Source organism: Pelodiscus sinensis, chromosome 1 (assembly GCF_049634645.1).
Source record: "Pelodiscus sinensis isolate JC-2024 chromosome 1, ASM4963464v1, whole genome shotgun sequence".
NCBI lineage: Eukaryota > Metazoa > Chordata > Testudines > Trionychidae > Pelodiscus > Pelodiscus sinensis.
The window spans coordinates 131,621,688-131,649,475 of record NC_134711.1 but is presented as its reverse complement, the minus strand read 5'-3'; the positions used below and the strand labels follow the sequence as shown (position 1 = coordinate 131,649,475).

The 27,788-nt window shown below is 41.2% G+C and overlaps 1 protein-coding gene across 2 annotated transcripts in view; it reads right to left on the bottom strand.

The window, feature by feature from the left end:
- Positions 1-27,788, bottom strand: part of ANO2 (anoctamin 2) — a 264,010-nt gene that overhangs the window by 141,581 nt on the left and 94,641 nt on the right. For both annotated transcript variants that reach the window (XM_006128152.3, XM_075901649.1), the window contains 3 exons: positions 20,343-20,477; positions 14,712-14,872; positions 5,938-6,020 (listed from right to left, as the gene is read on the bottom strand). In XM_006128152.3, the coding sequence (XP_006128214.2) occupies positions 5,938-6,020; positions 14,712-14,872; positions 20,343-20,477 (379 nt within the window). The remainder of the gene's footprint in view (positions 1-5,937; positions 6,021-14,711; positions 14,873-20,342; positions 20,478-27,788) is intronic.

The following is a 27,788-nucleotide window of genomic DNA, read 5'->3' as shown; positions in this document are numbered from 1 at the left end:
ATATGCTTCCAGCAATGCTGGGGAAACAAGCCATGGTGATTTGAGGGCTCTCCCTTCCACTGTGCTTTTAATGGCTCCAAGACTCATGACATGGGAAGAAAACAGAGACAGTTTCTATTGTGACTTTTGTATCTAAGTTTGTCAAGTCAGATAGCTCTGATTCTCAACATTGCAATGCCTCTTTTTTGAGTCCGAGATTTTGCTTTATGCAGCAGTAGAAAAGTATGGGGGTCTACCATGATGGCCAGATGTCAGGCACTAGTAGCTGCAGTATGGCTGGAGGCTGTGAGGACCAGATTCTGTTTTTCTAAATTTTGTTCCTCCGGTTTCCCGGGCAATGCCGGGTAAGTCCAGCTAGTTTGACATAAAGGAGAGGATAGGGTCTTAACTTTGAATTGTGAGTAAAAGTATTGTTTTCAACACAGGTAGTCAAATAGATTTACCTCTGTGAGGAATCAACCTGACTTAGACAAGGAAAAAAACATATTGTTTGAACAAAAATCAGGATTCTTCATTTTGGACATGTAGTTTGGAAATTTGCTATGAATTCACCCAATTCTGCAGAATTCTACTGTTGCTTCTAAACGTCTGGTTTTAAAAAAAATAATGTTTCCAGTCATGTTGAAAATCACCTTAACTGGGATTATTTGCATAGTAAGGTCTGTCTCATTCCCAAAACAACAAAAAAAGAAGCACATATCCCTAGGTGAAAATTTTCAAAGATTCGTGTAAGATGATAGCCTTAATTCCAAGAATCTTTAGAAAGAGGCCTTTCGCTACCTACTCACAAATACAGAAAATACAGAAGCAACTGACCAATGTATATTTGTTTTACTTGTTCTCTGGCATGGCAAAATCCACCTTCTTTTTGGAAGGAATTCTGTTGCATTAAAGACAGCTTCAATTAAATAGACAGTGCTGAAGTTATTTTGGAAGATGAAACATAACTCTCTGATTTACTAGGCTAAGGCATTCTTTGTGTTTCCACCATGTTAAATGAATTTCTCTGATTGTGGGGTTTAAGAAAAATTTATCTCTAGCTTTCAATTGTGCTGCTCTAGCACTGTCCTCTCATTTGCTTTATTGGCTATTACATAACAAAATTGAAAACTGTTTGACAAGCCTGTAGGAAGCTGAAAATTTTGGGATGCAGATGGTTTCTGAAAAAAACAAACAAACAAAAAAAACCCCACCCATGGCATGGCCCCTTTAAGAAATGCTTTGCTTTTGAGGCTTTTTGGCCTTAACAGACTGCCAGTGGCTGCCTGCCATCTTGCCTCCCTGCGCAGGGCTGGACAGCTCTCCTGTGGAACCCGGTAAGCACTCGGGATTTTCGCCTTCTGGCCAGGAAAAAAATCAGAAAATACCGGACATTTTAGGTGTCCGGTATTTTCTGATTTTTTTACCATACAGGAGATGAAAATACCGTACTGTCCAATTCAATACCAGACACCTGGCAATCCTATGAATATTAAGGACACCTTTCAGAGTTATATATGAGTTTAGGGCCTGATTTTGAAAGGTATATAAACCCTTACAGTTCAGTGGGAGCTTGGTGCCTAAATATCAAATGTGGTCATGCTGTATTTATTTATTATTTGCAAGATTTGTACTTGCTTTTTCAAGTTTCTATTTTTTCAAGTCAATTATCAACAATTTTCATCCAGTGCCCAATATTATCTATTATGTTTGTAGACTTTGGGTGTACAGACAGTACAAATCATTGATAAATTTGTGCAGTTGCCAGCTGCAGCTCAACATTCAGGCCTTGCAGAGATTTCTTTCTCAGACTTTTATTGCCAAGATACTTAAAAAAAGATGACCTTTTTCTCTGGTGTAACTCTAGTGAAGTCATAGAGGGTGCACCACAGATTAATCTAGCCCAGTGTGTCTAAAGAAACATTATTTCACAGAAAATCAAAGCCCCAGTGAGGCAGAACAAAAACACACACTTCAGTGTAAACCTCATTCCGTATCTCTCAACTGTCAAGGCTTTTATGGTTATTACCCTGCCTGCCTCATTTCATAACAGATACTCAAGATACATTAAAACTGGCTTGTTTAGACTTCTTTTTCCTGGCTCTTTCTTAAAACACCACAATCTCTGACTTCTCCATGTTCCCATTCCATCTCAGTTTACCCCCTAATCTTGCATCCTCCTCTGCTGCCACCTCAGGCTTGACCTGATCTAAGTCTTGGTTTTCCATAATTCCTGTACCCTCTAATTCTGTAAGAGCTTCATCAGCATACTTAAGGACCACTTTTGTCTAGTGGGACATCATGGTCTGTTTTAAGAGCAGAGGTGACATGTAACAAACTCCTTCATAAAACTGATGTCTAAAGGTCCAACAGAAACTGTGCCATCTTCTGCATGTTCATGGAAAATGCCAATAGCAGACAAAAGAACGGTAAGAGAAGATGTCTGTAACCGAGACTGAGACCTGTGAAGCATTTTGCATTTGAGACAAGTGAAAGGATTTGTTACATTACAGGCCACAAAACATTTCCACTTAAAGTTCTGCATAACTCTTTCCACTTATTGACTTCACGGTGCTTTGCAAGTCATGAGTTAAGCCTGTAAGATTATGGCATTATCACCATTTCACAGCCGAAGAAACTGAGATTCAGGGAAATTAAGTGGCTTGCTTACTCAAGTCTGTAGCAGAGCAAAGAGTAGAGATGTGCTGTCCTTGCTCTCAGTCTTGTGCTCTAACAAGCAGAAAACTAATTCTCCCCCAGCCAGTTGTACACCCGACTGGTAAATATCACAGCTTAAGCATGAAAGGTCTTTGATCTGAGGATATGTACCTGGCACAATACACAAAGCTGTACTTTCCGTCTCACTTTATATTGGCATGGTTGCCTAAAGAGCACATGGAGTGTTCCAGACAAAGTCATTTCTTCTAGATTATCTGAGATTCTAGCAGAAGTCACATTATCTCCTCCCACTCACCAGTGCATAGTTCTTCAATGAGCTGACACAAAATAGCCTCCTGCCATATAAAATAAGAGTACTGGGCTACCCACTATGCATCAGCCACCTCTCCACTATGCAAAAAGTTTTGCTTCATTACCAATATACTGAATATCAGCATTGTCCCATACTTCTGAACCGGCCTAAACCTGAGTTACCCTTAAACCTGAGCCTGCTTAAGCTTGATGAGTCAGCCCTGAGCCAGAGAGTGTGACAAGTCATCAAAGGTAATAACTCACTGGACTGGGGATAGGCCCCATACCATTCAGTCAAGGAGTAGCTAATTCACAGGGCAGGCCCCAGCCAAGTCACCCAAATCAGGTATATAGGCTCCTAAAGGAAGCAGCCTCTCCCTTCTATTCAACACCGCTGCCTAGATAGAGGAATTGCTAACAGCCTGCCCTTGCTCCTGCTTTTGCTCCAGTTGGTTCCTGTTTCTGCCCCATTTGTCCTTGCTCCTGCTCTAACTATGCCTATGTTTCCATGTTTCCATGCTAGTCAGACCCGCCTCCAGTCTACATCTGCTTCTGACTCAGCTGGGGGCCCAGCAAAACTGACCCTGGGCAGCTTCAACAGCGTTCCCAAAAAAGACACAAGCAAAGCCACCGGGGCCAGTTTGGTTACGGTAGCTGACATTAGAGAGTGTCCAGCGGTGGGACATGGGTATTTTGTTGATCGGGAGAAGGTTTGGACCAGAGCTACTTAACCTTCCTCTGATTGCTTCATTACTCGTTGTATGGACAGTGTTTGCGGCTTTGGCAATTTTTCCATTACCATTTTCTTTGTCTTTCCTATTTCCAGCTCCTTCCCCCAGAGTTTGATATCCCCAATCTCAGGTATGATGGGCAATAAGTCAAGGTAGCCTAGATTTAGGATCAGGATGAGGGGGGAAACTAAAAAAAAACTGGGGTACAAAGACTTGCAATAACTATCAGAGGCTTTCTGGCTGGCACTTCTCCTCATTTGAAGGAGCCTGACTCCCAGAAACATCCAAATTCAGAGACAGAAAATGATCTTCAAAAGCAGCCTGTTCATACAACTCTTTTACTGAAATGGCTTGTTTTCCACTAAACCCAGCCACAATCCACAATTCATGGCTTAGTTCACTGACAATCCCTGCAGAGTGCAATGACCTTTTGCAGATAAAGCAAAACACAAATCGTGTAACTGGATTTTTAAATCCTAAAACAAGCAGTTCACCAAGGCTGGATTTTAGCCAATGTCTTCCCTTATCCTTTTATCTGAAAATACTTAGAAATTGTATAACATCTTCAACTTGCTTCACACATTAAGTAACTGACTGGAGTGAATGAAGCCTGAATGACAAATGCCAGGGAACTACATGTGTGCAGCTACTCTATAATTTTGAACAGCGTGATCTCCATTTCTATCATACTTGGTTACATCTTTTCCATCTGTCATTCAGCAGGCCCCAAAGCTTATAAGGAAACTTATGCCCAAGTCCAGCAGCTGACAGTCATGTGAGCCTGGAGTGCCTAGTCATGAAGTAGTGGCTCTCACTGTTACATGCTAGCACACTTTGATCTCCAAAATCTTAATAGAAGTAGGTAGACGAATAATTTTATTTATAAAGAAGAGTTGCGTAGCTCTGCTGACTTCACTCCCAAGTTGCAGGGCCTGAAGCTACTAGGACTGCAGGGAGGTAGCCAGGGCAGTAGAAGACAGCAAGTCCATTTCCCCTTGCCAATGTTGAGTGGCAATTTCAGACTGCAGTTTGCCCCTGAAGTAAAGGGCTACATGATGCCTGGCAGCAGGTCACTGAGGCAAAGTGAACATAGTGGACTGGGGATTCTCTGGAGAGGAAGACACTTGCTCTGGGTCCTACCATGAAGTGGTGGAGACATTAACAGGTAACAGCAGGCGAGACACTAGCAGAAAGCGGGAGCTCCAGGGCTGAAATGCTAATTCTCTGAGGGCACATCTACACAGCAGGGTGAAAGCCGAAATAAACTATGCAACTTCAGCTATGTCAACTGCGTAGCTGAAATCAAAATAGCTCATTTCAGCATTTGGTGCTGTCTACACAGTAGGAAGTCTGAGAAAGAGCACACTTCTTTTCACTTCCCTTACTCCTCATACAAGCAAGGTTACAGGAGTCAGAGTAAGAAGTCCTCCAGCTCAACATTATTTTGACATAATGTCAAAATAACTGCTTGTAGTGTAGACACAGACTTGTTATTTCGGAATAATGTCTGTTATTCCAAAATAACACTGCTGTGTCGACATATACTTAGTGACCAGCAGGAGGTGCCCATAACAGTGAGTGCCTGACCCATGAAAGGTCCATTGAAAACCTGCACAAGAATGAACATGTACATAAATATTCACCATGAAAGGAAAACAAAATTCCAACCAGTGCTACTCTTCACATACAGTATTTGTCGTGGAAAACAAATTCAGGGCTGTGGTGGATACGTGTCTTACTTCTGCAACAGCAAGTGTCAACCAGTCTAACCTCTCAGTACTTTCAGCTTAGGATTTTCCATCCCTGGTTTCAATCAGGCAGCCCAGATCAAGATGTAGAGATTAGGTATGCTACTGTGATATGTTACAATCCTCTGCACTCAGCATTTATGTTATCCATTATAAAGCAGAAATTGAATGGAATATTCTAAAAGGAGAGATCTGTCATCACTCTACTACTGAACCCTATATAAATGAAGATGGAAATTTAAAATTAAGAATGAACTGCCATTCATGTTACGATATAATCTTCTACATTAATTATTAAAAGTGAGCCTGAACACGGAAGACAGTAATAAATGTGCAAACATTTCTCTAAAGATATCTTGACACTCAAAATAAAATCAGTTACAATCATTTTAAAAAAGAGAACTTGAATTGTGCCCCTATGAATTATATATATAATAAGAAACCTCCTTCCTAATTATTACTGTACATTTTCAGGTTTAAAATGTTAAATACATGGAAAGGAAACTTACTTCTTCATCCTCCAAGCCAGTGAGATCCCAGAAGTAACCTAGTCTCATCTGTAAACGTTTCCAGTGTTCAAGAAACATGGTAGCTTAAGGTAACAACAACAAAACACATATGTTAAAATATAAACTCAATTTATTTACTAATTATTACTACTACTATTATTATTAATTATAATCATTATTATTTTATTATTATATATTATTATGTACTAGATTAGGATTTTTGATCCATGTAAGCCAGCCAAGTGAGGTGTTAGAGGGTCTGAATACACTGCAATTAAACACCTCCTCCCACTGCTGGTCCATGGCAGTTGATGTGCACTAATGGGGCCATTAAACTGCAGTGTAGTTGTTCAGGCTCCTAGGGCTCATCTAGACTACATCCCTCTTTTGAAAGTGCAAATGAAGTACAGATTTTGATACCCTATGCTTCATTTGCATATTCGCATCTGATCGCTGTTTCAAAAAAGGGTATTTCCAAAGTGAAGCCTCAGTCTAGATACGGTTCTTTCAAGAAAAACCTCCCTTTTTCGAAAGATCCCGTACTCCTCATTTTTTCAGGAATATGGGATCTTTTGAAAAAGGTTGTTTTTTTTCTCAAAAGAATCGCGTCTAGACTACGGTTTCACTTTATTTAAATCCACATTTCATTTGCACTTTCGATCGGGCTCATTTACATCCCTCTTTCAAAACAGGGATGTAGTCTAGACGAGCCCCTAGAATTCAGGCCCAACATCTACCCCAGAATTTGATCGCTCTATAGCCCAAGCCCTGTAAGCCCCACTCAGTTTGGCACAGACCAACTGTGGGGGCTTAGCTGCAGTGGAGACATATTCAGAGTGATTTTCCCATAAGTGGTAGAAGACAAATTCTATCTCCTGCTTTTCTTTCCCCTTTCTTTGACAGTAGACAGCACATGCTGTGTTGCTTTTTACTCTTCTGCCCTTCTTCCCATAATTGTTCCTTCCTCTTGACAGCCTGGTTTCATGTTATTTTTGACCTACGGATGTATAAGTTCAGAAAGAGTAGGTATCCCAATCCATTCTCCACTGGATTCTATGTTCTGTCATCCTTTCCACCTATGCAAAGTGAGTGTCCAAAAATTATTAAATCAGAATAATACTTTACTCCCACTATGCAAAGGCAAAGCAGGGGAGGGGGCAAGCGAGGTCATGAGCTCTTCCTCCTACCCCAATTTTTCATGCCACCTCTCACCAAGATGTCCACCAGTGAGGAGGAAGTGGCTCCCTGGCAGCCGTACTCACTCTGTAGCTGTGCAGAGTGGGAAGGGGGAAAGCAGCAGGGGGTCTGGGTGCAGGCTGAACGCCTACCCCTGTTACATGGGATTGCTGCTTCTTCCGTGCTGCCAGAGTCCCAGCACTTCTCCCAGCCTGCTTTGCAGGTCTACTGAGGTGACTCAGTGAGGCATCTCCGAGACTGGGAACAGGAACTGAGCCTTGGTGCCCAGCAGCTCCATGGAGTCCCAAGAGTCCCAGTGGTGAGTGGGAGGAACAGACTGAAGTGGGAGAGGGGAGTTTGGAAAAGGGGCAGGAGGGCAAACCTTGCTGCTCCCTCCAAAGTGCCTGGCGAGGTGAAGGTGATTTGGGGGTATCATATTCCCCCATCTAACAAATGTGACTGATAATTCTCCAACTTCTTGAGAACGGAGACAATCCAGATCCAAGCACCATCCCACCATCGGGGCCACCCGGAAGCGTGCATCCCAACTGTGTTGCACTTTTTCTTGGTTTTGTCTTGAACACTTGCTAAATTGATTGAGGGTAGCTCAGGCAGGGAGGGATGCCCCAAAGCTCTGAGGGGCTTAGCAGCCACAGGGCAGAGAAGAGGAAGAGGAGGAGGAGGTAGTTGATAATGTGTGTTGTCTACATACATATCAGGTTTCAGGGGATGTAGGCAGAGGCATCACTTGGGACAGTCAAGACCTCCCGCCACACAACACACACAGAACCTTTCCGTTGTGCCACATTTACATGTCACCTCTGCCACTTTGCAGTCACTTATCAGAGGTGTAAAACTGTACAAGGTGCAAATCAATGGAGAATTAGATCCTGATTCTTTTGACTTTGACATGGGTGCCAGAGCAAGGTACAGTTTGGAAGAGGTCTGCTGCCCATGCCGAACCACATAACTGCAGACTACAGAGATGAGCTGACTGAATACAGATGATCGGATTCATTTTTTTATTTGACTTTACACTGGGCCTCATCCAGCCTTTCTGTTATGGGTAACTTAAAGGGCTATGCAGTCGATAGGACATCAGAGATGGTTTGAGATCTCATTGCTTCCAACCCAAGTATGGGACTATTCAAAGCAGTTGCTAACTCAAAATGTGCTCTCTGACAGACCTTGTGAAATATAGAGAGGAGGGAAGAAAACTTTTCTTCACAGCTGTTTCCCTTCACTGAACTCTATTGCTGAAAAGATAATTCAGCCTGCAGACAAAATTATTCAGCCTGTTAACAAATTCTGATATTGGGAGTTGCACTCTAGACAAACAAATATAAAAAGTGTACATCTCACAGATGGAACGGTCATAAGACCAGAGTAAAAATCAAGTTCTGGAGCCAGATTTTCAAGAACTCAGAGAAAAAAATTTCAAGTGCACAACACCCACAATTAAGGCCAGATTTCTCAAAATATACAATCTCTCATTTAGGCACCATAATGAATGGCCAGATTTTGAAATGAATCTTGTATCCAACGTACTTGGGTGTTAAATGGGACCTGTCGGGCACAGTACACACCATCTTCTCTGCACAAGTCCTCTCACATTACAAGAATCTAAAAGTCACTGCAGGATGCTCTGGCAGAACTGGCAGACAGCAGAAAATATTTTCAACCTATTACTGAAAGCTAAGCCCATATCTTCAGATAATTGTTATTTTTACTCATCCCGTTTTGAGACCTCAGTGCAAATAAATATAAAAAAACCCTCTTTAACACATTATGCGGGGTTCAAGGACTTCCTGGAATAACTATAAAGAAAACCACTTGATGGTTTTGTAGATGGATTTGTGCCTTTCTTCCCTGTTTAGCTCAAGGGGATGAAAATGACAGCACTTACCCAACTTTAACTGGTTGGGCTACATAAACCAATGGTGCAAATCCACATCATTTAAATTGCTGAAGCTACACAGTTTTACACCAGCTGTAAACTAGCTCAGCTCTGAGCTCAGCTCTCCTTGTTCCTTTGAGGCTGTGTCTAGACTACAAAGAAAAGTCAGAAAAAGATACATTTTTCTTCTGAAAGAGGCTTTTCTGACATTTGGCCTGTCTACACTGGGCCAAATGTCAGAAAAAAGCCTCTTTCGGAACATCCTTTCTTCCTCATAGAATGAGGTTTACAGAGATGCTGAAAAAACGCATCTGCTTTACCAAAATTTTTTTCAGAAAAAAGCAGACGCATTCCTTGGATGCAGCAGAGGTATCCCGGAAAAGCTCTGCAGTCTAGACGTACCCTGAAATTCCTTAACTGTAAGTGGAAATTTGACATCTCTGAACATTAACAGCTATAAGCGCAATGAGCCAGGTGTGATTCTCTTTTTTTGAGTTACAATTCTCAATGAATATGGGGCTTTGAAAATAGAGTCATTGAGCTCATGAAGATATTTAATGAAGTGTCCCAACAAGAAGTAATGGGAGCATGCTTCCTTTCCTGATAGCAACTGTAATAAATCTCTCCGTCTTTCCCAAGAAGTGAGAAGGATGAAAGGAGAATTCTAATGCACAGCACTCACCATGAAATGAAACCAGCTCGGCAGGGCATAAATACCATATTGTTCCCTTTTTTAAGCATACTAGTGGTGAATAATAATGCATGACAGCTTCTCCATCACTACATCTTACAAAAAAGTGACCCAACCAATGTTTATTCAAGACACTGTAAGAGAAGCTGGATTCAGGTATGCAAAGAACAGAAGATCTGTTAGTCAGCAAACTGAATGCTAGATAGTAAGAATGTCCTCTCTATTAGCTGGGCAGCAATAACAGTGTAATATAATGCTCTGTATGCAAGTGGAGCAGGGTTAACATGGGATACTTGGTTTTACTTTGCAGACGCTGGTACATGATGGGAGTATTTTCTTGCACTGACAAGCTCAGTTATCATAGTTTCAGCACAAAGAATTTTCCAGTCTGTGGGAAACTTTATTTTAATGACAGGATATGGCTCAGAAAAGATTTTATTGTCCTTTAGTGTCTTTTTTAAACCAGTACATAAAGAACTGCTTGTTGTTTTCTATTTCACTACAAACTTTAGTAATTTCATCTCATTTCTGAAAATGCAGACATGGGATATGTCAATAGTATACTTCATAAATCATATTGTTGATGCTACAGGGAAATTACTATGAATTCAATTGCACTGGAAATGATCATTTGCATAGATGTAAGGATTTTCTTTTTCAAGCAAGAAATCTCTTAGGAACATACTTGTATTCTATCTGAGACAGTATGTCATTCATACATTGTCACTGCAGGACCAAAATTAAAAGCCAACAATTAGCACAAAGTGGAATTTTAATGATAAATTTGGAGGTAGAATAGATTGTTGTGTTCACACTCTTACACACTAGTAAAATAATCTTTGTGCAAAGTATGCCTTGTAAGGTATCATTTGGAAACTGATAATTTGATGACCAGTACTGTCCTGGTTAAAGGCATGCAGCAATACTGTATGGCTACATCTATAGTGGCAAGATTTTGCACAAATATTCCTTAACGCAAGGCTACGTCGAGACTGGCATGATTTTCCACAAATGCTTTTAACGGAAAAGTTTTTCCATTAAAAGCATTTGCAGAAAAGAGCGTCTAGATTGGCACGGACGCTTTTCTGCAAAAGCACTTTTTGCGGAAAAGCATCCGTGCCAATCTAGACACGGTTTTGCGCAAGAAAGCCCTGATCGCCATTTTCGCCATTTGCGCAAGAGGGCTTTTTCCCGAACTGGAGCATCATAGTATTTGCGGAAGAACACTGACACTCTTACATCAGATCGTCTGTGTTCTTGCGCAAATTCAAGCAGCCAGAGTAGACAGCTGGCAAGTTTTTCTGCAAAAGCAGCTGCTTTTGCGGAAAAACTTGCCAGTCTAGATGCAGCCCAAGAGTTTTTGAGTTAGAGTATTTGCACAAGAGAGCGTCTACACTGGCATGTGCTTTTGCGCAAGAGATGTGCTTTTGCGCAAAAGCATCCGTGCCAGTGTAGATGCTCTCTTGCGCAAGAAAACTCCAATGGCCATTTTAACCATCAGACTTTCTTGCACAAGAAATTCATGTTGCCTGACTACACTGGCCTCTTGCGCAAGAACACTTGCACAAGAGGGCTTATTCCTGAGCAGGAGCGTCATAATTCTTGCGCAAGAAGCACTGATTTCTTACATTAGAATGTCAGTGTTCTTGTGCAAGAACTCACGGCCAGTGTAGACAGGCAGCAAGTTTTTGCGCAAAAGTGGTTGCTTTTGCGCAAAATCTTGCCAATGTAGACACAGCCTCAGTGAAGTTACAAGTTTTCTTTGTAAAGTATTGTTAACACATGTTTCAAACCCCATAGTCATGAACAAACAGAAGTTGGGAAACTGGTTTCTCTTAAAGGAACATGTGCTCTGTTTAATTTGCATTGACACAGTAAACAGAGTCAGCAAGCAGGATAAGAAAGACAAAGAATGTTCAGACTGGTGAAGGAAACAGCAGAGAAAACCCTTCCACACTAGGAGACTCTTTGGTTACGTCTACTGCAAATTGTGTCTCTTTTTCCGAATTAATTCTGCAGTCTCCTATTTCTCAGCTGGGAATTAAGACAATATAAGGTAGGGACAAAGCTATGTCTAGACTGCAGAGTTAAATCGGAAAAAGAGACACAATTCGTGGTACGCAAATTGCATATCTTTTTCCGATTTTCTTTCAAAAGAGGCTTTTTTGAAATTTGGTGCGTCTACACAGCTCCACATTTTGGAAAAACCTGCTCTTTCAACATATCCCTTTTGCCTCATAGAACAAGGTTTACAGGGATGGCGAAAGAGCATGTCCGCTTTTTCAAAAATTTTTTTTGAAAAGTGGACACATTCCTTGGATGCAGCATTGCTTTTCCGAGGTACCTCTGGCATCCCAGAAAAACTATGCAGTCTAAACGTAGCTGAAGACTCAAAGGCACCCTTCTCTCTCTCCCTGCCCATCCCATTCACTGCACCTGAAGAGACAAAGGAAGCAGTCATTGGACTGTGATGGAAGAGTCTTGACCTAAGAGTTAGGTCAGTAATCTGCTGGAGCATAGGGTGAAAAAATTGCTTTGCGACAAAAATAGTTACCAGAAAACAATTTATTTTTATTTTTCTTGTCACTGCTTCTGATTTTTATGCCTCATTATTTATACTAACTCAAAATCTATCTTTATTTAGTAAACAAACTTGTTTTATTGTGTTACCTAATCCAGTGTGATCAACTTGAAGTGTCCATATGACTCCGTGTTATCTGTGCATTACCCGCTTAAAGGAATTATGGACTCAATGTATTTGCACTGTCCAGGAGTGGAACAGGCTATTCATTGCTTGGGGAGGAGGGGGAGAAATCTGGAACTGGTGCTGTGATGGTGCCACCTGGTAGCATAACCAAGGTTGGTAATAGCCAAGGTGTAGCTGGCTAGTTACCTCACCCACAGAAGCATAGCTGGCATTGCAGTTTGGGAGCAGTCTAGGCTGCAGACTATAGCACAAAGCATTGTCAAGGGCATGCCAGGTTACAAATTAGGGGTAATAACTGCTCATTAGTCTGGATTATACCCTGGTGCATCAGAGGGTATTCCATAAGGATGTTCCTTATGTTCATCTCCATGGACAGTGTCACCCCGTGCAACCATGCAGGAAATCACTTGATGTAACAGATCAAAGTACATAGGACTGGGAATACAACTCCAGCGTGTTAAGTTTATTTTATTCCATGTTTCTCATCCAATTCTTTCCTCCCAGCCTATTGCCATAATCTTCTGGCATATTCAAGCAGTGATTGTGCATATCTGTTCTGTCAAGTTGCCAGTGCTGAGAGCATTCATTCTTCTGTGGTTTGGACACATTGCAACCTAGATGTCCATGCTGAAACTATGATAGATTCAGGTAGCAAATTCACAAGCCTGTGCATTATATAGTCCATAGCAGCAGATAAACCAGGACACCGCAGTTTTTGTAACACTCAACATCATTCATTTCTAGAGAGATTATTGGCTGTGGTTAACCATGTTGCCAACTTGTGCAATGTTGTGAGCCTCATGATGCTTGGTTCGTTACTCTGGGAGGGAGTTGGAGTGCAGTGGCACTTACTTTATGCGGCTCCTAGGTGGGAGGGGGCAGGGGATCTCCATGTGCCACTGCCCACAGGTACTACCTTTGTAACTCCTATTGGTCACAGCTCCCAGCCAATGGAGCTGCAGAGTCAGTGCTTGGGGCAGCGGCAGTGCATGGAGACTCCCACTCCACTCCAGAGGCAGCAGAGACTGTGTCGGCTGCTTCCAGGAGTAGTGTGAAGCAAGGATGGGCAGGGAGCTCACCTTAGCTCTGCTGCACTGCCAGTGGCAGCACCAGGGGCCCCTGGGCCCTTTTAAATCATCTAGATCCCTGGATAATTGCCCCTTCCCACCCCCATCGGCAGGCCTGGGCTGAGGGCACAGAAGAGGAACTCCTGGGCTGTATGATTTATAGGTACGTATATGGCTCCCTCTTCCAATTTTTATACACACCATGCCCCTGTCCCAGGAATCACAGAGGCAGCCACAGTCAGAGGGAATCCCTGGTAGTGCAGCTAGCTCCAGTCCTTGGCCAGTGTGATGAAATGGGCATTCTGTCTCTAACACATCTCAGTTTTATGACACCTTACCATGCACACTGTTTCTTGGCAAGCCTATGGTTGCGGATCCCACCTGAGCTGCGTTGTGGTTGGGTTATGTCTCTGCTGGGACAGTCACCAGCAAATGAGCAGCACACAATGATCATCTATTCAAAGTAAACCCCTTTGGGGCAATAGGTTTATTCCACCTGGGAGAAGACACTTCCTCCCCAGGTCTGCAGTAAAGAGGGGTGAGGGGTTATGGCAAATTACCAAAAGGCAGAACAAGAGAAGCAGATGGCCCCAGCAAGTGTGCATAAAGGAACTTAGGGGCAGAGGACAGGGACAGAGAGAGAGTTTGCAGCAGATTAAGATGAGGAAGGCTGCTGCGGGGCAGGAACACAATGGGCAGAGGATCCCTGAGAGAGTTCAATGATAAACCAGAAGCTTCACACTTTTGGGGTGGAATACTATGAGAGGGGTGTGTTTAAATCCTGGATAGTCTGAAGGGTCAGCACTGTGCCCTGAGGGGCTAGGTGGCTGGACAGCAAGTTCCAGCATTCGGAAGGAGTTGCCAGAAAGAACACCTGCACACTGAGAGCACAGCTAGAGCCCCCAAGATTGGGGCGATGACCCGACTCTGTTCGGGCCCTATCGCTTTAAACACCTTGGGAATTCAGACCCTAGAGACTTACATTCCTCTCACCACAATCCTAATAGAGGCCAGGAAGGGGAGGAAATTCTGGGCAACATAGCTAACTGCAGTCCTCAGCAAAAGCCAGCACATATTATCCTTTTGGGCCTGCTAGCCGTATAACGCATATGAAGTACATTTAAACCCCTAAGCGCAATACAATGTTATTGCTCGACGACTGTGCCATCACAGCTTTTGGTTCTGTTATGAGTCCAAAGATGTAATAACATTGCTAATGTTCAAAACCACACTCACCCCAGAGAGCCATGAAAATGGAGAAGAAGACTGTTGCCGGGTTGTCAAATAAGTGGCTGGCACGTGCGGTAGCACATGCAGTGCTGAGGTTCCAGTAGTCACACGCCTTGTCACAAAGAGGGCACATGGTGAAGGCTTTTTGCAGATCACACATTTCTTTACTATAAATAACAAATGAGAGATGTCACAACGTGTTTCCAGTTAAGAGAAGGCTCCTTCGTACTTTATACTGTAGGTCAAAGTAGAGCATGGACAGCGACTGCATGCTGTTAGGCACTGGGAGGCTTAAGCACATGCTTAAGGAAAATCAATGCAAGATAATAAATCATTCTGATTGCTGGATTTTATTGCAGAAGAATAGCTCATTAAGTATACTAAATATAAAATAAACTCACAAGGAGGAGGGTTAAAATTGTTCTTTTTGACCTGTGAGGATAGGACAAGAAGCAATGGGCTTAAATTGCCGCAAGAGAAGTTTAGGTTGGACATTAGAAAAAACTTCCTAACTGTCAGGGTGGTTAAACACTGGAATAAATTGCCTAGGAAGGCTGTGGAATCTCCAAAACTGGAGCAGGTTGGATAGGCATCTACCAAGGATGATCTAGACAGAGCTTGGTCCTGCCATGAGGGCAAGGGACTGGACTTAATGACCTTTCACGGTTCCTTCCAGTTCTAGTGTTCTATAATTCTATATGTGTATTAAATATAATTAAAAGAAATCAGAATTGAAATCCTCTTTGACACGCAGGAGGTGCAAGTCAGCTTTTGAATGCATGAAAAAAGAGGTTTAAAGTTGCAGAAAGATAAACTCCATGGGCCAAATTCTGGCTTATCCTTAACAAACACATGTCTCTGACAGGGACTAACATCTCAAACAAGAACACGTGCTAAATGCCACATTCATCTGTGTGTGAATCTAGGCCAGTATTATGCTGAATGTTTGGCCCTGTGTAAATGAGAGGAAATATGGCTCCACAAATCTGCATAACACCCTATAAAGTGCATGTTACTTATTCCATTTCACAGATGGAGCTGATCAGTTGACTGCTATGTACAATCATTAGCTCACAGACATTTACCTCCCCCCCCCCAATCCCCCCTCTGTTCTGAAATTTGATTTGTCCTTTTTATATGTGTTCACTTTTTTTGATTGTATCCCTTTGGTGTATATGGTCATGCCTATTTTCTTTCACAATTTGATCTGAGGAAGTGGGTCTGGCCCACGAAAGCTCATCACCTAATAAGCCATCTTGTTAGTCTTTAAAGTGCTACATAGTCCTGTTTTTTGTTTCAGCTAGACTAAACTAACACTGCTACATGTCTATTACTGTTTTCCCAAGGTGAGCTTTTGGCACAATGCTTGTCTTTAGCATCTTCTGCTACACAATTTTGGCCAAATTTCTTGATGTTACTACTTATTTGGGGTACTCCATTTTGGGGTGCCTGACTTGAGACACTTTAATAGTGGCTGATTATCAAAAAGGTGGGTGCTCAGCACTTACAAAAAATCAGGACCCTTGGAGGTATCTCAAGTTGGGTATCCAAAAATTACAGCACCTAACCACACTACCCAATCAGTTTTGAGAATGTTAGCCAACTCATTTCATCTCTCCAAATGTGCATGTGATGCTCTCTGGCCACAATTTGACTCAATTCTTTATTTTTTCAGGGGGAAAGAATCCCAATCAAAATTTCCAAAATATGATGAAAACTACTTTACCACCACAAATGTAAAGCTCTGTCTCCTGACTCATGCATTCAAATGCTGAACAGTCAACCCTGTGCCTCACATTACATCATACAATATAAACGAGTAGTCCTGTGGCACCTTAGGGCACATTTAGACAGTGGGGCTATATCCAGGATCCTGAAATAGCTACCCCACATCTTTTAAATGTACCCATTATTTTAAAATATTTTTCAAAATAACGAGCACACTATTTCGGCCTCCCTGTAGCCCTTGTTCCACAAGGGTTAAAGAATGTGTCAAAATAGCACATTATTTAGAAATTTGCAACTGTGTAGACGTTCCCCTAAAGACTAACATATATATAGTATCATAAGATTTCGTGGGTATACCTCCAGTATTCCGAAATAGCCCCACTGTCTAGATGTACCCTAAGGGCATGTCTACACTGGGAAGTTATTTTGAAATAATTTCCCTTATTCCACAATAACAAGGAGAGCGTCTTGTTATTTCGAAATAATAACTCTGCTTGTGAAGAAAAATAAGCTTATTTTGAAATAGTTATTTTGGGAGTTATTATTTTGAAATAACCTAGTAGTGTAGAGATAGCCTAAGGTGCCACAGGACTACTCGTTCTTTTTAAAGTTACAGACTAACATCACTACTCTCTGAGATCATCTGATATAGTTCAAGCAAGCATCCATTCTTCCCATGAGACACCAGAAACAGAGTTACAAAAATACTGTAATTCTGACTGGCATGTTTATAAACTAATACAAACATTTTCTAAAGTTTTTTAAATGTCTATTTAAAAGATTTTTAATGTGCATTATTCTCATGTGTTTATCCAACTATCTATAGTCTAGTCTTTAACTAACCGCTACTGTTTTCCTTCAGGCACTACGCCAAAGCCCACTGATGTTACCGTAAAATCCCCCACATTCGTGCTGTCAAATCTATATGCAAGACCTTTAAGCTCAAACTAGCAGATTTACCCAGTGTTGCCCAGGTCCATAAGTAAATTAAGATTTTTTTTAAATAAAAGGAAAATATACCGTACATGCTCTATTAAGCTGCTCACATTTTTCAAAAATACAGTATTATATTCATGAAGTTAATTTGTAATTCAGATTTCTTAAAAAAGGGATTGATGAATTTTCCACTGAATTTTTTTAGTAATTTTTTTAAAGATGGGAATTCCATCAAGTGTATTTTTCTTCATCACTGTAAACTATTATCATTCATTATGTTTTTAACAAAAAAGAGATATAGTCAATTTGGTTTCCAATAACATTTTCTTCTTGTTTTCAAACCTTCCATAAGAATTAATTTAGATGTGCCAAAACAGAGCATTGCTCCAAATTTCTCTTTTACCACTTTTCTGTGAAGTCTGTTGAAAAGCAATTCTATTCCAGGTTTCTCCTATTTTTCTGGCTCATCTTGGTTCAGTCTCTCTCAATGTACGTTCAGTTATGTCATTTTTAAGGACTGTACTTGCTTTGGTGATTCATTCTCATTTCTGTGTGGTTTTCTGAGAAGCAATCCCATTTCAGGTACATCCCCTTTTCCTGGCACGACTAAACCATGCCTTTAAGTTATGATAAGAGGAAGCTGTAAACCGAATTTGGTGGTGCTAACTCTTGCCATTTAGGAGGAGTTCTTGATCAAACAGACAAACAAACTCTCTCAAATATATAGTAGATGGAGCCCCATTCAGGTCAGTGGTCACGTGCTCAGGTAGCTCAAGCATAGATCAAATTGCAGAATCATGGCCTAACAGAAGAGCTTACAAGCCTGATTCACTGATACTATGGTTAAATTCACACTGTTCTGGTGTGTGATTGTTTCCTTTTTGACAAACATCTGGGGTGATTTTCTAGTACCATAGAAGTTAGTGATGGAAAATGATTTATTCCTTCCAACAGTCAAAACTATCCCTCTGGAAATTAATTCATTTTAATTATGTGCTCTATTTCCAGCTATGACATAGTTAAAATAACATGGTATTTGACAAGGCTGTTGAGGGTGGAGCAGATGTATCTTTGCCATAAGTCCCTCTGCAGTTTTAATGTTCACATAAGATTTATTTGAGATGGGCACAGCTGATGTAGATTAAAAATTCATTTAAATCAGGTTAAAAACAATCTACATCAGAAATGTTATCAATCATCATTTGCCAGTCCTTGAGAATTATCTTGATCTGTTTTGCTGCACTGTGATCGTGGTGTTAAAACTTGCCAATTTAATTTAACAAAAATAGAAATTACCATACTGGATCAGAGCTAAGGTCTCTCCTATACAGCATCCTATCCCTGATCATGGCTACTTTATGCTTCAGAGGAAACTGCAAGAATCCCTACAGTGGTTAGTTATGGAACAATCTACCAGTAAAGTTCCATCCTAACCATAATTTAGAGGCTGCCTTTTTCCCTGAAGCATGAAAGGTTTGTCCCATTCAAAAAAAAGAGTTTATATTTTATGTGTAGAAGCCAAGAATAAGGTTAATTCCATATACTTAGGGAATATCTGTGCAGACACAAAGGCAATATTAGAATCCAACATCATGACTTACCACGGTCATGCTTAAAAAGTAAGTAACAAATTACCAAAATATTCATACTTTTCCATTTTTTTTCATTTAGAAGTGGGCATTTATGTTAGTGTGGTAGATTGACTAAAACATTTCTTTATTTATAGCCACATCAACAGAAAACAAAAACAAACAAGTAACTATTTGGGTAACCAGGAATTAGAGAATACTGCAATCTCCAAATGTAGAAAACGGCAACCTGCTAAATTTTGATTGACCTACCTGTAACTCAACTTACAATGGACTAAAAAAGGAAATATTTCCCTTCCATTCACTTCAATGTGCCATGCACTACAACCTAACATTAGAAATAAGGGAAGCAGGAGTTTGCTCATATTTATAAAAACACACAATATGATTGAACTGTTATTATACTAATGTCTCTGTTTACCAATTCTGGTGTACATTTAAATGGGGCTAATAAAAAAATGAACTAGCAGCAGGTTTGAAATGAATACTTTTTCATTTATTTGAAATTTCCCAATTTTTCCACTGTTCTTTTTTATTGAAAGTCTTTTTTTTAATTAATTGAAAAATTGTCAGTGTATGAAAAAATGACAGATAAAATAGCTGCAAGAAAAAAAAATTCTCATGGAAAACAGAATTTTTTGACATTGAAAAATATTATTGCAATTGGGGAAACTTTTCATTTTAAACATTTTGACCAGCTCTAATTTTAAATTTTCAAATCATTTATGTAAACAGAGCTTATTTTTCATTCGAACAGCACCGTGTATTTCAAAGGCATCATTGTTTGAAATATACCATGTTGTAGAACTTTAAATATATGCTTGTTATATCTGGAAACCTATACTAACACAGCTGCTATTATTTCCCTGCGATCCCACATCAAGAAAGAACACTGAAATAATATTTTTCTGATCAATATGTTTATTCTCATATTTTATAAGAATGCAATACATTTATTGTGTCATTATTTGAATGACCACACCATTAAAGATCCAAATGAACATATTCTATTGCATTTCATTAAAATATTACACAGATGCAAATGCACACATATTGCATAAGTGTGACTTTAGAATGAAACACAGGGGAATATGACCATATGTTTATTTGGATCTTCAATGGTGCAGCTATTGAAATAAATACGCTCCGTAAGTTTATTACATACTTGTAAACACAGAAAGGAATGTATTTGGTCTGAACAACATTATTTCATATGTGTAGGATCCTTGTGAAATAAAAACAGCTGTATTATACAGATTTGTTTGTTAATAAAATACAAATGCTCTTCAAACATATTAAAAGTAATGCACGTACTGAGGATTAAGTCCAATAACAAAATGTTATAAGTACTGAGTAACAAAATACTGTTCACAGACAAGCTTACCTAGGAATGTCATCTTCCATGGTTATACATCCATAAAGAAACACTATAATCCCAACTACAGAAGACGGAATAAGGAATTCTGTATATAAACCCAACCATGCAAAATACAGTCCTATTTTTTCTCCAAAATACTTTCTGGAAAAGAAAAGAAAGAAACATATTTCAAGCATGTCATTTTCAGTGTCTTTTATAGATGCATTTCTAAAATCTCTGGAATTGATAATTAGATATTATTAGACATGTGTGATGAAATCATGGCCCTCTTGAAGTCAATGGAAGTTTTGCCATAGACCTCAACTGGGCCAGGATTTCATTCATGGCCTTAGCATCAGATTCAATTAAGTGCCCACTTCTGCAGTGCTCATCAACACTAATAGTTATTCCTTATCTCAGCAGCCCCAAGGTCTTGAATGTGTAAGGGGCATAGGAGTACGCCTTATGTGAATTGGCTGACACATCAGACAGTATATTTTCAGACTAATGAATTTTAGCATGAAAGCAGGACTATGGGGCACACTCAGCATTATGGGCTTGGGTGGGACAAATATCTCTGATGCACTAACCATGCCCTTGCAATGGGCATGCAAAAGTATGAACAGTTAATTGTAGGTAATGATAAATACGTATGAGTATTCATCCCGACTTCCTCATGAATCATGAAATCAGGGGAGGTGGTATGGGGAAGCAATATGATGATATTTAAAGAAGATTTTTTTAAAACCCATAATTCTGAGAAATATCTCACAAGCCAAAGAATAAAATATGAGAGTTGAACATAAAACAATAGAGCGAAGAGGGTTCTGGGAAAGATATTGCACACTACATTAATTAAACACAAGCTCCAAAAGTGGTGGTTCAAACAAAGCAAATGTAACATTAACAGGTAGCATAAGGAGACCATGTCTAACACAAGAAAGGTAACAAGTGCTCTCTATAAAGCCTTAGCCCAAGCATATTTTTGCACTGCTTCTGATCTCATTTACATTAGATGAGTTTTATCCTGATGTAATTCCACTGGTTTATTCAAGTTGTTCTTGGATTACAGTTGTCTAAACAAGATCAAATGCAAGATCTTGGACTTCTGAGCACACCCGAGCATTGATAACTTAGTGCTTCCATTGAAGTTAATGGCACAAATAGATTTGAAATCAATGACAACAGGGCTGAGTATTTAGGATTGGTATCTATAATCATAAAAGCATCGTAAAATACAACCAATAAAGACGCACTAACACAACACATGGATAACAGGTCTAGCCTAGACTAAACACTTCAGAAGGGAATATGATAACTGAAAACATGCTTGAGTGATAATGACGTCACAGCATAAGGAAATAAGAAAATTAGGAATGGAAAACAAAAACTACTTACTTGCCTCTGGGGGTCCAGTCAGCCAACCCCACAGGATCCACTGTTGGTCCCAGGGTCTCGGCTGCTGGGGGCTCTGCTGCCACCTGGAGTCCCAATTGCTAGGCCTAGGGGCACCACTGCAAGCCACAGGGTCCACATCCAGAGGCATAGGGGCTGGTCACTGAGACCCAGGTGTGAGCTGGCAGCTAGGTCACAGGCACGGGAAGCAAAATGCGGGGTTCCTGCAGGATCCCCTGCACCCTTACTTCTTGCATCTATGCTCTATCCCGATGGGAGAGAGCTCTCTCTGGCCTAATTAAACCACCCCCTATGAGTCACAGTTATATCTATTGGAAAGTCTCCACTGCCAACATAGCACTGTCCACACTGGCACTTCTGTTGGTGAGACTAATGCTAGTTGGGGGTGTGTGGTTTTTTCACACCCTTGACCAACAAAAGTGCTAGTGTAAACATAGCCTAAGTCTTGAAAGAAATGCTAAGCGTTAGGTAAGGCCGCCGTGCATGAACCCCTTTGTTGTTTTAACCCTTTTCTCTCTGACCATCACGTTCCTCTGGATGACTAAACAATACATTGCTTTGAAGAAGCTGTTCTGTATCACAGTATTTTTATAGTGATCATGACTCTGGAAGGGAAGGCAATAGCAGGGACAAATGCAGTGGGACTGCTGAGGAAACATGGAGGATTGGGGTGAATTAATGTGGAGACCATGTCTCAGGGGGTATGTCTACACTACCCTCCTAATTCGAAATAGGAGGGTAATGTTGGCATACCGCAATTGCAAATGAAGCCCGGGATTTGAATTTCCCGGGCTTCATTTGCATAAGCGGGGCTACACGGGGCACGAACTAGGTAGTTCGAACTAGGCTTCCTAGTTTGAACTACCGTTACTCCTCATTGCACAGAACTGTAGCACAAAAAGGAGTTATTTCTCATGGGAAGAGGAATAACTCTACTGGCAAAAGCCCTCTGTTCTGTCAATTTTCTTGTGTAAAAACATGTGGATGCTCTGCCGGTAATGCGCAAAAACCTTGTAGTGTAGATGTAGCCTCCCAGACTGAGTGCCATGAACCTTCACTGAAAATATAGAGTTACGGGTGCACAGGTGGCCTCATCAAACACCCACTGCCATCAAGCTAGACTCTCCTTGCCTTCAGTGGGTGTTGGTCAGATCAACCCCCAAGATCCTCACAGGACTGAGCACTAACAGAGGGCATGACCCCAGATCCCAAAGGCACACTCAGTCAGCAGCCAACCAACCCTGCCAGACAGTGCCAAGGAAGATAGAGGTGTGATCCTGCGTCCTATCCAGGTTCACTGAGGTGGCGATTGACATTTGCACTATACAATCCCTGGCCTCAGCTGAGTGTAGCTACTATAGCCCCCCTCCCCCCCAGGGAGTGAGGGGTACAAATAGGGCAAGACTACTTTCATGTCCCCAAAACTCCCAGTTGCAATCTAGGCCTTAAGCATAATACAGTCCAATTGAGAAACTCACATTTTCCCAGGGCCATCCAGTCAAGAGGTGTTATCACACTTCATGCTTCAGGAATGGGAGAAAACACCTCCCCGCCCCACACACACTTTGAACCATTTAGGAGGTAACCACTCCTTGAGGAGAGATACTAAACTAGATCAATCACTGGTCTAACCCTGCCTCTGATCAGCCCATGATGCCAACCTTCATCATCCACTTGTTACAATTTTCAGCACCTCTGTGCTTTCTCCCATGCTGCCCCTCACACTTGGGAGGATCGCTCCATAAACGTCCACAGAGCTACCTCCTCCTCCTTCAAACGCCTGAACAACATGTAGGCTGCTGCTGCTATGTGGAGACTACTGCTTGTCGTGCTGACCAATATTGCCTCATTGCTTCTTTGTGCCCCTACCTGTATGCACCTGTTGTCTCTTGTCTTATGCTAACATTATACATCTTTTGTGGCAGTGACTGTCTTTTGTTCTCTGTTTGTTCAGCACCTACCGAGCACAACAGAGTTTTAAATTATGACAAGGGCTCCCAGGCACCACCACAATACAAATACCAAAATAAATTATCAGAAACTTATAAATGCCTGACTTCATTCAAAAATACATCAACGTTTAAAAAAAAACCCCGAATTCTCTCCATTCTGCTCATCTGAGACCGTAGGTTTTGCGCACGAAAGCTCATGATACTATCCATCTACTGATCGATCGATCTATCGATCTATCTCTAAGGCAGGGGTGGGGAACCTGTTTTGGGCTGAGGGCTGCTGACCCACAGAAAAATCAGTCAGGGCCACACACAAATGAGAAGAAAAAAAAACCCAACCACCCAACCCTCACTGATGTAACCCCTGACTGAGAAGGAGAAAGTAACTCCTCACATTTCCTTTGCACACCAGTGGAGCCGAAGCTAGTAAATTTTGTGTGTTCCAGTGCTGCAGTAGGCATGGGCTGGGGAGCCATGAGCCTTGGGGGCTGGATCCAGACAAGGCCTGAAGTTCCCCACCCCTGCATACTAAATGTTTAACTTAGCATACTAAATGCTTTCTAAAGTGTAAGCACTTGTAACTATACTCACTAAGATAACATTGCAGATTATACAGAAAAGCATAGTTCCTAAATGTAAGGATGAGTACCGGCCTGCAAACTGTCTGCTAGAAAGTGGTTATAGGATGTGTGTGTTGGGCAGGGGTATTTACAAGTGTCCTCATGTAAATACAGAGGGTGTGGACTCTTTTCTCACACTGGTGTAAAAAGTGTTACTTCATTGACTGTAACGGAAGTGCCCTCCATTTACTCTATGGTGGAGCAAGAGGAGAAACAGACTGAATTTTGCTATGTCACATCTCTATCTTGGCAGAATTTACACCTGGTTTATATGTCCAAAAACCCCCAGACTGTGATGCAATTCTGTCTGTTATGGGTTTGGTAACAAGACAAAGAATAATTAGTAATTAAATATCAGAGAGGCATGCGGGTAACAATGCTTTTTGGTTAAGTTGTGCAACTTACAAATAGACCATATTGGAAGAAATGCCAAATCCTGCCATTTGCTATAAATAGACACAGGTTGTTTGGGAGTGCAAGGAGAATTTGAAAGAAATAGATCATGATCCCGATTTATCATGCAAAAGAGTACTTGAGAGGCAAGCACACTTCCTGCTGGGAGGTGTGCTTTATACCCACAAAAGCTATGATCATTAGTAAGGAGTATCTTGCTCATATATGTACTTGCAGCTAGTACATCTGCTCCCATCAGCATAGCTGACTTGACTGAGGAACTCACCATGCACTTGAAGAAAGAAGCAATTAGCACACTCCGTGCTGTGTCCTGTGCTGCCTTGAGCTGAGACACTGTGCCTTGCACTTAGGAAGCAGTTTCAAATGCTGGCTGAATGGCCACTGACCAACTACTGACCTCTCATGCAAGAGTCATGATTCTAATGAAGAAGTGAGTCCTGAACATCTGTTCCTGAGATGGACAATGCATCAACACTCCCTACAGAAGATGAACAGAAGGTGCAGATTTTCAGCACCTCCCAAGATCAAGCACAAAGTAAACAAAGCAAGAGAAGAAACAGCAGGAAGTGTATGCACTGTCATGGCAAATTTACTACAAAATATCATGAAGGCTGCATTCAAAATGTTTATTCGGTTCCCACTAGATTGCAATATATTTGAACCAGACGTTTGTGATGCTATTCTGTCTATCATAAGTTTGGCGACAAGACAAAGAATAAATTAGAAATTAAATACCAAAGATGCATGTTGGTGCCAATCCTTTTTGGAAAGTTGTGCAACTTATAAATAGGCAATATTTTATTAAGATGAAGATGAAGAAGGCTAACTGTGGAAAACCAAAAGAGGGCTACCTGGAATGTGAATAAAATATAGTGATGTGTGACATGTTTTGGAAAGAATTTCATAGCCTTTTATGAGCAAAGTTAAAAAGACCAAGAAAAGACACTGTTGCAACTGAGTCACCTAGTTGGGAAAACTATTAAAGTTTTTTTTTCATTCCTATGTCCCAGTCAGACTCATCTGTTGTTTCACATCTCTCTCTTTCATAATTGCAATGTTCGCCTTCCCAGTCATACACATACCTAATGAACAAAAGTCTCCCTTGTGCAGATAGGCTAGTACAAGACCCATGCTCCATTTGGGGCCTCAAAAGTCGTCTATTTTAATAGTGTGGTGATAATATGTGCCTAGTGAGAAAAGGATAAACTGACCACTCAAAAGACAAATTCTTTCTATACGAAAAACCTTGGGCAAATGGCATCAATTTTGATGGAGTTATTTCAGATTTACAGCAGTGTAAATGAGAGCAGAATTGTGCACATTGGATATGGAGCTTATTTCCAGTATTCTGCTATTACAACATGTGGCATGTTCTCATGATAGTATTGTTGAAATACTGTGAAGAAATGTCAGCTGCAAAGTGCTTGCCCAACATGGATGAAATATTCCTCACCATGCTCCTGTGAGACAGAGTATCCAGTTAACATACCAGGAAATGGAGAAATGATTTGCTGGACAAAGCACAGCAAGTCATCATGACAGAGTCAGGAACTGAACCCAGTTCTTCTAGCTCCAGAAAGAACAGTAGCAATCCACTCCAGTTAACTCATCAAAGACATGGAGTGTTGGTAGAACAAGGGCAGCTATACAGTTCTGAGGATAATAATCCTTCACTACTTCACAGGAACATTGTGAAAAAAAGTCCATTGATGTCTGTGAATTGAATAGGTTACAATGGTAAAAAGACAACTAGCTACTAGACACAAAATGAATGCAGCATGTCATGATAAGGAGATGATAAAGTGGCCACACAAAATAACAATGATACTCACACTTTGATATTTTGATAGCATCAAATCCCCAGTCATGTTTGACTATCAATTTGCAAATTGGTTCATGAAGCTGTTAGCTCACAGAAGCTCTGCACACCTCCCCGGCTATGCAGTCATGAAAGATCCATCCTTTATTTCTATCCATATATTTTCCTGTTACTAGTAGTCAAGTAATGTCTGCCCCATCACTGGCTTCTGACGGCTCAGTCAAGTTACTCAGAGCTAGGGATGTAACAGAAGCTTATAGGTTAATGCTATAGACTACATGCATTTCCCTCCCCCCACACTTGCCAGTACATTTTTTAGCAGGCTGGCCAGCAGCCTGCCTCAGTACTGACTTGTGACAGGTCCAGGACCTACCCCTACTGCTGCTCTTTATTTTAAGTGTATTAGCAGCCAGGCAGGCAGGCAGCCCAGCTCAGTTCTGGCTTGCGCAGAGTCTGGGAGCTCAGACCCAATGTAGAGAGGGACTGCTGCCACCCCGCACTGCTGTCTCTATCAGAGGCAGCAGCATGGGGCAACAGGCAGCTGGTCCATGAAGGGAGCTGGTTTTTAAACTGGCTTCCCTCATGGACCACTCCGTCTGTACCAGAGGCAGCAACGCAGAGTGGCAGGGATCTCCTTGGAAGTGAGGCCACTGTGCACTGGCACTTGGCCTGCCCCGGGGAGTACAGAATAGTTGACTGCCCAATAAGAATTCATGAGGTTACTCAACTATTCGATTAACCGATATTTAACATCCATATTCAGTGCAGTGCCTGGCACCTACCATCTAGAATTTTCACTAGTTCGTCCTTCCTACTCTTCCTCAACTGGAGGTCAGGCAGGACCCACAGCTAAGACTTTGTTTGTTATCAAATCTCAAACCAACAGCCAGGTTGGGAGAGATTCTTTACCCACTGAGCCATAAAGGTTGCCTGGGGAGGGAGAAAGTGATTCAGCTTTTGGTTGTAGTAATTCTCATTTCCTCAGCAAAGAAAGTCCTGCATAAGGAGTATAAGAAATTAATTTAGGTCATGATGAGTTTCCTTTTTCTCTTACACTCAGTGGTAGAATCACTTATAATAGAGCCTTATTTTTCTTTCTTTTTAGTATTTTATAGCAAATAAGCTTTTCCTTTTGATGGGGAGGGGACATGCTGTCTAGTTTCTTGCTCTTGCACTTCCTATTAGTCGCTTTTCCTAGCACACATTACTTTCTGCTTCATTGGTGTGGAATGTACCTGGGATTTGCACACGC